Genomic DNA, 10022 nt, shown 5'->3' with positions numbered 1-10022 from the left:
ATAGTATCCTGCTTCCCACGTGAGATTTACATCGCTTTCGTCCCTTTTCCACCTTATTTTTTTTCCAGCCTTCCTCTGTGCTCGTCTCTCTCCCAGTCTACAGTTTTTGTACATTTAAGGTATGCCTACTTGTGTTTCCACTATTTCTTCTGCTCTTCATCAGGGTCGGACTCTTCCAAAAATTAAACGTCTCTGCTGTCTCAGAGATTCTCCCTACCCTTTACACTCCCATCCCGAGGCCCACGCCCTCCCACCTCCCCAGCCCCAGTCTAGAACCGGGACTCCTCCCCACGCTCCATCCCTTATCTCTTGGCCTAAGATGCTCTTAACGTCTCCTCCCCGGCTGCGTACCTCCCCCCACCCACGTTCCTCCCCGGGCTGGGCAGCCTCAGCCATTCCAGAAATTGACAAAGAAGTTGCAAAGGGAGTGCCACTTCTCAGCACAGTAGGTCTCCGTGAGCTTTGCGTTCTCGTCCAGCCCGTCGGGATCGGGCCGGGTCCCCAGGGGTCGCTCCTCTTCTGGGTCCGAGGCCGCCTTCCTCTTGTCCGCTTTGGCCTTCTCAGAGGGCTTCCCCCCAGGAGACTTGCTCGTGGGAAGTCGGGCCCCTCTGGCGGGGGCGGGAGCGGGGTCCCGGAGCCGCCCCCGGCTCCTGACCCGGGCCTCGGGATCCCGGGGGAAGCCGGCCGTGGTGGGGCGCACGGGTGAGGACCCGTGGGGCACCAGGCGCAGCTCGGCGCCATGGCCCTTCTTGCCCGCGCACAGGCGAGCCTTGAGCGGAGCGGGGTCCTGGCACGGCCGCCGCTTCTTGCGCAGCCGGCCCAGCACCTGCTTCCAGTAGAGCGAGCCGCGGGCGGCGTAGGCGGCGCAGCGCTCCGGCTCGCCACGGTAGGCGCACTGCTGGAGCGCCCCGGCCGGGTCCAGGCAGCGCAGCGCCAGCTCGCTCCCCGCCGCGGGCCCTGGGGCGCGCCTCAGGAGCTGCCAGCTGCACGCGTGCCGCTCGCGGCTGAGGAAGCGGCCGGACGAGCCGCCCGCGGGACCAGAGGTCGGCTCCGCCGCGCTGCCTGCCGCCCCCTGGTCTCTCCGGGCGGCCGCGAGGAGGCAGCCACCCAGCAGCAGCAGCAGCAGCAGAGACAGCGACGCTCGCAGTCTCAGAGAACTCATGGTCCGCGGGTCCGCGCTCAGTTCGGGTCTTCCCGGACGCCTGGGCGCTTCAGTGGTAGCTGGGCCCGGAAAGCAGCATCCCTCGGACCTGGGGACAGGGGCAGAGACGGCTGCTGCAAATGCATCTACGAAGTCCCCTTCCCGTACCGTCTACGGTTCCCATACGCTGGTTTCCAGTGGGCAGCAGCAGCCTGAGAGAGACCCTCTGAGAAAATCGCTTACTGTCTAAATAATCGTTTTTATATCTTTCTGAAACCCGTGCAAAGACGAAAGCAAAGCGATGCCTGAAAATTGCCACCTCCACCCCCTCCCATCTTCACTCTCCGATAAACTACAAAATCATTTCAGATTGTTACTGGGAAACATGCATTTTTACTGCACTCTGAACTTACCGAGTTCTAGGAGAGGTGGTGGAGTCTTATTAGGGTAGAGGGAATGACTGCCTGAGAGATTAGTCCGTTTTCGCCGGCTCGCAGTGAATGAACGTGTTATGAATGGGACAGGAGGGTCCTCCCCCACTCTGCCCCTCCCAGACTGTTCTCACACTGGGAGATCCCCCCCCCCGCCACCACCACCACACACATACACCCCCTCCAAATGTATGAGAGAAGTGACACTGTGACATGAAATATCAATCTTGTATTTAGCTTCCGATGTTCAAAAGAATCACGCAAATTTTAGCAAGTCGTTTTTTTCTTTCCGTTTACATATTTAATCATCCTGACATGAAGTTAAACAAAGATCTAAGTTTTTAAGAGTTAAACAAAAATTTCATGTTAGAAACAAAACAATTGTCAATATTCTAAACCAGGCACTACACTCTCTTCATATCATTCTGAGTTCTGTGTTCTCACCCCACCGTTGATAGTCTTTCTTATCCTAATAATGTAACCTTGATCCTAATAACTTAACTACTAATAAAAATATGCTCTCTTTTATTAATATACCCTAGTGTCCTGCAGTTCACCCAGGGTGGGCATTTGGGTTTTGGATTATTTTTAGGTATTATTAAATCAATTATAAACTGCTTGCAAAAATTAGAAGTTTAAAAAATAATTTATTTGGATTATAGTTAGCAGGTAATATTACCAATTCAAATAGTGTAATCTTTAAGAGTTGCTGTGTTCTTGAATCTTGAGAATTTTATATTTAAGGAAAGCTTAAAATATTCCATCATCTTTTTAAAAAAATATTCTCAGTAACAAATGTGGTTTTTTTCATTTCAAGAGTTTTTATACTACTTTACAATTGTTTTATACATGTGAGTACTTTCCTAAAATAATTACCCAAGATGTCAAGAAGTCTCATTATATTTCCTAATGTTTTGTTGCAGATTATATTTTCTATTATACTGAACTCACTTTTGATATTGTATTTGAACAGTTATAATTTGATCTACTATAAAAACCAAAATATTTCAGAATTAGAAGAATGTATTTAAATATATATTAGCATATATTAAATATATAGTAGTGTATATTGACCTAAAAAAGGAAATTTTTACTACTCTGGTGAGATCAGAAAAATTAAATGACTTATCAAGGTCACACATAATTTAGTGCTAAAGCCACATGCTACCTGACTTTCAGTGATCAATAATCTTTACATTTCAGGGGTGCCTGGGTGGCTCAGTCAGTAAAGCGTCTGCCTTCGGCTCAGGTCATGATCTCAGGGTCCTGGGATAGAATCTACATCGGGCTCCCTGCTTGGCAGGGAGTCTGCTTCTCCCTCTCTCCACTCAAGCTGTCTCTCTCAAATAGATAAATAAAATCTTATTTTATTTATTTATTTGACACAGAGAGAGAGAGAGCACAAGCAGGCAGAGCAGCAGGGAGAGGGAGAGGCAGGCTCTCAGCTGAGCAGCGAGCCCGACATGGGGCTCGGTCCCAGAACTCCGGGATCATGACCCGAGCCGAAGGCAGTCGCTTAACCAACTGAGCCACCCAGGCGCCCAATAAATAAAATCTTTAAAAAAATAATCTTTACAGGGGCGCCTGGGTGGCTCAGTCGTTAAGCGTCTGCCTTCGGCTCAGGTCGTGATCCCAGGGTCCTGGGATCGAGCCCCGCATCGGGCTCCCCGCTCCGCGGGAAGCCTGCTTCTCCCTCTGACCCTCCCCCTGCTTGTGTTCCCTCTCTCGCTGTGTCTCTCTCTGTCAAATAAATAAATAAAATCTTAAAAAAAAAATCTTTACATTTCAGCTTTGTATTACACTGTTATCACTTTCAAAGTTAATTATGTTTTTGTTACATCAATCTGATTTGTAATGAAAAACAGTATCTATTAGGTTAACAAATATTAATGTAAGTTTCATAAACAAGAGTAGCTTACTGGGGTGCCTGGGTGGCACAGTCCTTAAGCAACTGCCTTCGGCTCAGGTCATGATCCCAGGGTCCTGGGATGGAGCCCCACATCCGGCTCCCTGCTCGGCGGGAAGCCTGCGTCTCCCTCTCCCACTCCCCCTGCTTGTGTTCCTGCTCTTGCTATCTCTCTCTCTGTCAAATAAATAAATAAAATCTTAAAAAAAAAAAGGAGTAGCTTACTAATGTACTTCAAAGATGGAAACCTTCTCTTTCCCGGAAAACTGTATTTGTAGGAGTAAAGCACTGATCAGGAGAGTTAGAGATCAGAGCCAACTGCTCTGGCTTTACTTACTGTTACCAGCTACCGAACTGAATTGGAAGAGTTTTTCAGCTAAATAGTGACATCTTGTGGCATTGCCCACTAATTACAATGAAAAAGTTCATTATCTGGAAAGTCATCATCGTTAAGAGAGATATTCCAGAAACCAAGCTTTCTGTCAGAAACATTGTTCGCTGAGGAAAAGGGACACACAGATGTGCTTTGCCACATCAGAAAGAGGTATGTCTTGCTACAAGTTACATTTTATTTTAAGATTTCGCTTATTTATTTTGAGAGAGAGCTCATGAGCGCAATCCAGGGTGGGGGGCAGGTGCAGAGGGAGAGGGAGAGAAAGAATACCAAGCCGACTCCATGCTGAGCACAGAGCCCAATGCAGGCTCAATCTCATGACCCTGAGATCATGACCTGAGCAGAAATCAAGAGTCCAACGCTCAACCCACTGAGCCACCAAGGCGCCCCCCACAAGTTACTTTTTGTAAGCTGTGGTCACAACATTTGCCATTTTAACCATTCTTCAGTGTACAGTTCAGTGGCATAAGTACATTTACGCTGTTGAGAAACCATCACCGCCATCCAGCTCCAGAACATTCTTTATTTTCCAAATGTACCCATTAATTAATAACTCCTCGTGCCTTCCTTCCTCCTCGTCTTGGTAACCATCATTCAACATTCTGTTTCTATGAATTTAACTACTTTAGGCACCTCACAGAAGTGGAATCATGCAGTTTTTGTCCTTTTATGGTTGGCTTATTTCACTCAGCAGAATGTCTTCAAGATTATTCCATGTTATAGCGTTTGTCAAATTTTCTTCCTATTTAAGGCTGAGTAATATTCCACTGTATGTATACCACATTTTATTTACCTATTAATCTATCAAGGGGCTCTTGAGCTGCTTCCACCTTTTGGCTCTTGTGACTAATGCTGCTCTGAATATGGCTGTACAAATATCTGTTTGAGTTCCTGCTTTCAATTCTTTTGGGTATTTACCCGGAGTGGAATTAATGGGTCATATGGTAATTTTATTTTTAACTTTTTTTATTTTTTAAAAAACATTTTATTAATTTGACAGAGAGAGACATGGTGAGAGAGGGAACACAAGCAGGGGGAGTGGGAGAGGGAGAAGCAGGCTTCCCGCTGAGCAGGGAGCCCAACAAGGGGCTCCATCCCAGGACTCTGGGATCATGACCTGAGCTGAAGGCAGACGCTTAATGACTGAGCCACCCAGGTGCCCCTTTAACTTTTTTAAAATAAGGATTTTATTTATTTATTTGAGACAGAGAGAGCACGCATGAAAGAGAGAGAGAGCAAGCAAGCACAGGGGGGAGGGGCAGAGGGAGAAGGAGAAGCAGACTCCCCACTGAGCAAGGAGCCTAATGCTGCGGGGCCAATCCCAGGACCCCGAGATCATGATCTGAGCCAAAGGCAGACACTTAACTGACTGAGCCACCCAGGAGCCCCTACTTTTAACTTTTTGAGGAACCTCCCTACTGTTTCCCATAATGTCTGCACCATTTTACATTCCTGCCAACAGTGCACAAGTGTTCCAATTTCTCCAAATCCTTGCCAATACGTGTTATTGTTTGTTTCCTTGCTTGCTTGTTTTTGTTAGCCATCCTAATGGGTGTGAAGTGATATCTCATTGTGGTTTTCATTGGCATTTCTCTAATGATTAGTGATGTTGAGCATGTTTTATTTCTGCTTATTGGCCATTTTTATCTCTTCTTTGTAATATGTCTGTTGAAGTCCTTTGCCCATTTTTTCAATCAGCTTGTTTTACTGTTGTTGTTGTTGAGTTATAGGAGTTCTTTATATATTCTAGATATTAACCCCTTTAAAAATTTTTTTTAAGATTTTATTTTTAAGTAATCTCTACCCCCAACATGAGACTTGAACTCACAACCCTGAGATCAAGAGTTGCATGCTCCACCAACTGAGCCAGGCAAGCATTCCAAAATATTAACCTCCAATGGATATATGATTTGCAATATTTTCTCCCATTCTGTAGGTTGACTTTCATTCTGTTGATAGTGTCCCTTGATGTACAAGAGTTTTAAATTTTGATGTAATCTAAGGGAAGACATTTTTTTTTAAATATCATGATGTGAGATGTGTAAGAAAGCATGAAATAAATATTTTAATATTGATTTAAAAAATAATCCTGTTTGCATCAGTGATCCAACAGGTCTGTTTGGATTCATACCATATGCTACTTAATAGTTTAGAATGGGGTGAATTTCTTGATAATTTTAGTGATTTAACTTCTTAGTCCTGCCCTGTGAATAATACAAAGGAAATATATTACCATAAGGAACTATGTAGCACCTCCTTCCCTTCTTCTAGAGGTTAGCTACAACACGTGACCCACAAACTTTTATGGTGAATAGGCCTCCTGCCTCTTGGGTTTCCCTCCCTCCCTCCCTCTCTTTCTTTCTTTCTATCTCTACACACAGTGTGGAGTTTGAACTCACAATTGTGATCAAGAGTTGCATTCTCTACTGACAGCCACCCAGGTGCCCCAGGTTTCTTAAGACTATATAATTCTTTCTGCGTGTAAAATCAGCTTTGCATAGTTCAATATTCAAATTTTCTTTGTTTCTTCAGTATTTGCCTAATCTTGCAAATTATAATATAAGCTTTCTAGGCAAGGATAACTTTTTTAGTACTTTTGTACCTAATACAATGCTCAAGGCAAAAAGCTGATTGCTTGAACTCTCACACATTGCTGATAGGAGCATAAAGTGGTACAATCACTGTAGAAAACTGACATTTTCTTGTAGGGTTACATACACTGTGATCCAACCATCCTTCTTCTCGGTATTTACCCAATGTAAATGAAAATATATGACCACAAAAAGGTAAAAGAATATTTGTAGCACTTTATTCACTGTAATAGCCCCAGAGTGGAAACAACCTAATTATCCATCAACGAGTGGATAAACAAATTGTAATAAAAATCTGCTTATTACTCAGCAATAAAAAGGAATGAACTGCTGCAGCATGCAACAGTGTGAAATTAATCTCAAAACCATAGTGTTGATCAAATGAAGCCAGGCACAAAAGAGCCCATATTGTGTGATTGCATCTATATAAAATTCTACAGCAAGTGAAACTAATCAATGGTGGAAAAAAATTAGAATAGAGCTGCCTCTGGGGGATGAGTGGTGGCTTGTGTTACCCAGGAAGGGACATAAAGGAACTTTCTAGGGGTTATATATTTCTACATAGTATATATCTATATTCTATATTTTCTCATATTTTATTTTGATAGAGGTTTAGGTTACACCTAAGATTTATATGTTTTGTTGTATGTCAATTTTACCTAAAAAAGAAGCCAAACCTGTGACTAATTATTCAACCTAAGTTAATGATATCAATGTTGAGTGTTTAGGGATAAAGTGTATTGATGCTTGCAACTTGTTTTTAAATGTGTAAAAAATCTGGATGATATGAATAGAGGGAAATAAGTAGTAGTTATGTTATAAAACTAATATAATAAAATATTAGTTGTAGAATCTAGGTCATAGGTATTTCACCACATAATTTTTTCAACTTTTTTGTATTTTTGAAATATTTTACAATAAATGTAAAAAATAGAAAATAAAAAAACAATTTTTAAAAATTATATTCCTACAATTAAGAATTAACATATATTAATATCTTGTTATATTTGTGTTCCACAATTTTTTTTAAGGAAAAAATGTCACATGACTCTTCCATTTTCATTACCCCATCAAATCCCATTTTCCTCCTGCCGCACGCCCAGCCAGGATAACCTGCATTTTACCATAAGTTTGGGGCATATTCTTTCAATACACTTGTAATAATTTCGTATTTGTTTATGCACATATATGTAAAGCTCATGTCAAGCATACTCATTGCAAGGGAGCTTGGCTGGCTCAGTCTGTAGAGCGTGCAAACTTTTTTTCTTTTTAAAGATTTTATTTATTTATTTAATTGACAGAGAGAGACAGCGAGAGAGGGAACACAAGCAGGGGGAGTGGGAGAGGGAGAAGCAGGCTCCCCACTGAGCAGGGAGCCTGATGCGCGGCTCGATGCGGGGCTCGATGTGGGGCTCGATGTGGGGCTCGATCCCAGGACTCTGGGATCATGACCTGAGCCGAAGGCAGACGCTTAGCGACTGAGCCACCCAGGCACCCCGAGCATGCAAACTCTTGATCTTGGGGTTGTAAGTTCAAGCCCCACATTGAGTGTGGAGATTGCTTAAAAAGAAAATATTAAAAAAAATAAGTATGCTCATTGCAGCTTCATTTATAATAATGCAAAATTGGAAAAACCTAAGTATCAGTAAAGAATTTATTCAAATTGTGGACTTTCATATAATGGACTAGATCTTGGAAATATAATGTTAATTAATTAAACATGAGCTTATAAATGATACTTTTTGTTCTTTATGGATACACATATATATAGCAAAATGATAAAAACATGGACAGGAAGTATATACACAAATTTCATAAGTTATTTCTGGGAAGGTAGGGAGGAGAATGGGATTAAGGCATTTCGCACCATATACATTAAGGAAAATTTGAAACAAACACAAAGAACTTTAGTCAAACTCCCCTTCCTCCTCCAGCTTTATTGGATAGTTTAAAATTACATTTCTATTTTCTAGGACTTCATTTGCTTTTTTCCATCTGACTTTTAAAAACTGAAACACAGTTGTCTAAGTGATATAGTATACAAAAATAACAGCATGATTTCTGTGAAAATGCATTTCTCTGCAATTCCTGAATCACTCCAAATTATGCTAACTCTGAGCATAAATGTTTACTCTGGGTTTTAGACCTAGTCTTTGGAAAAAATATGTTCTAAACCTTTGCCATCACCTTATGTATATCCAGCCTCAATGCTGTGATGAAGTTGTTCCTGTTTGGGCCTTTATCTCGATTTTTCTCACACAGCCGTTAACACACATTTGTCTTTTTATTTTGTTTACTCCCACTCACCTGTATGTTCTATGTAGGGCTTCATACAGATGTTATTTGGTATTATTTAATAGCTACTGGGTCAGATAATCCAAAGCCATCATTATGCTAAAATTAAAGTTATTTATGGATAGATACTTCCAGAATTGTTTTTACTTCCTACATGGGAACATATCCAAGAAGCGCAAAACAGGCTTACTGGTCTGACTCAACTCTTCCCATTCATTAATCCCTATTCACCAGTGGGGCGGAAAGGGGTTCTTTAGCAAAGCATTATACATAGCACCTCAAGCAAACTAAACATAAACTTTTTTTTTTTTGGTAGTTAAATGCAGAGTCGATTTTTTCCCATTTTCTCCTTTTACATGGCAAGTAAAATTCACTGGCCTGGGAGTAGACTCTGCCAACCTTCGTCCAGTGAAGAGGATTCAGAGAAAATAATACAACCATCAATCAGAAAAAGGAGGGGCAACAAAGGGAAATAATTAAGTTGTGGCTTCTATCGTGCGTTCCTGTGCAAGGTGCCCTGACTCACCACAGTGCTAACAGTTGACTTCACTTGTTCTCCTGCAGCTGATGGCTACGTGACCAGTTCCACCGCATCTATCATGCTTCACTTTGGAGCAGTCTTTTTGAATGTATCCAAATTGTCCACAAGAACAGCACTTCTGCTCATCCTCATGGTCACAGTCATGAGCCAGATGGCCTGGTTTGCCACAGTTGTAGCAGCATTGCTCTCTTTCTCTCTCTCTCTCTCTCTCTCTCAGGCTCCTGGCAGTCCTTGGTCATGTGGCCATGTCTACTGCAGTTATAGCAGGCATCCTCTTGAAGATCACAATCGTCAGCAAGATAACCAGACTCAGCACAGTGACAACAGGTGTCTGGAGGAGATAAGGAACCAAACTGGAAACTTTCCACCTCTGCCACAGCTTCTCATTCCATGACCACGGCCTCCACTAGTAGGGCATTCCTGGGCCTCCATAGCCAGATCATCCACACTTGAAACACTCATTGCTGCTCATGGCTGCAGTTAGATCTTCGGTGTCTGAGCAGGCCCTCAGCGGTGGACACTCAGACACAGGCCCAGGGAAGGCCTGCCATTGATTTTTGAAACCACCTTTCTGGTGGTAAAAAATAACAGCTAATATTTATTTAGCACTTAGTATTTTTTAAGTGTATCATGTATTGCTCATTTAATCCTTACCATAACTACAGAGTACAGGTTTGTAATCCATTATTTATAATTCTGAAACTGGAAAGGGTCTAAAAACCA

The 10022-nt window shown here is 42.5% G+C and overlaps 1 protein-coding gene and 1 pseudogene across 1 annotated transcript; both read right to left on the bottom strand.

The window, feature by feature from the left end:
• Positions 1-388: 388 nt before the first annotated feature.
• FGFBP3 (fibroblast growth factor binding protein 3) lies at positions 389-1162 on the bottom strand. Its single transcript, XM_028098502.1, has one exon. It carries the CDS (start codon positions 1160-1162, stop codon positions 389-391), a length of 774 nt encoding a protein of 257 aa, XP_027954303.1.
• An 8072-nt stretch (positions 1163-9234) lies between these two features.
• Positions 9235-9771, bottom strand: LOC114205279 (CCHC-type zinc finger nucleic acid binding protein pseudogene; annotated as a pseudogene).
• Positions 9772-10022: the final 251 nt, after the last annotated feature.

The sequence above is a fragment of the Eumetopias jubatus genome, unplaced genomic scaffold (genome assembly GCF_037043125.1).
Source record: "Eumetopias jubatus isolate StellerSeaLion01/CBP00866 unplaced genomic scaffold, mEumJub1_p1.0 scaffold_17, whole genome shotgun sequence".
NCBI lineage: Eukaryota > Metazoa > Chordata > Mammalia > Carnivora > Otariidae > Eumetopias > Eumetopias jubatus.
Note: the sequence above shows the minus strand (reverse complement) of the source record. Positions and strands in the feature narration are given on the sequence as shown.

Excerpts from the sequence above, each read along its gene's own strand:
- FGFBP3 (XM_028098502.1), bottom strand. The coding sequence starts at position 1,162 with ATGAGTTCTCTGAGACTGCGAGCGTCGCTGTCTCTGCTGCTGCTGCTG.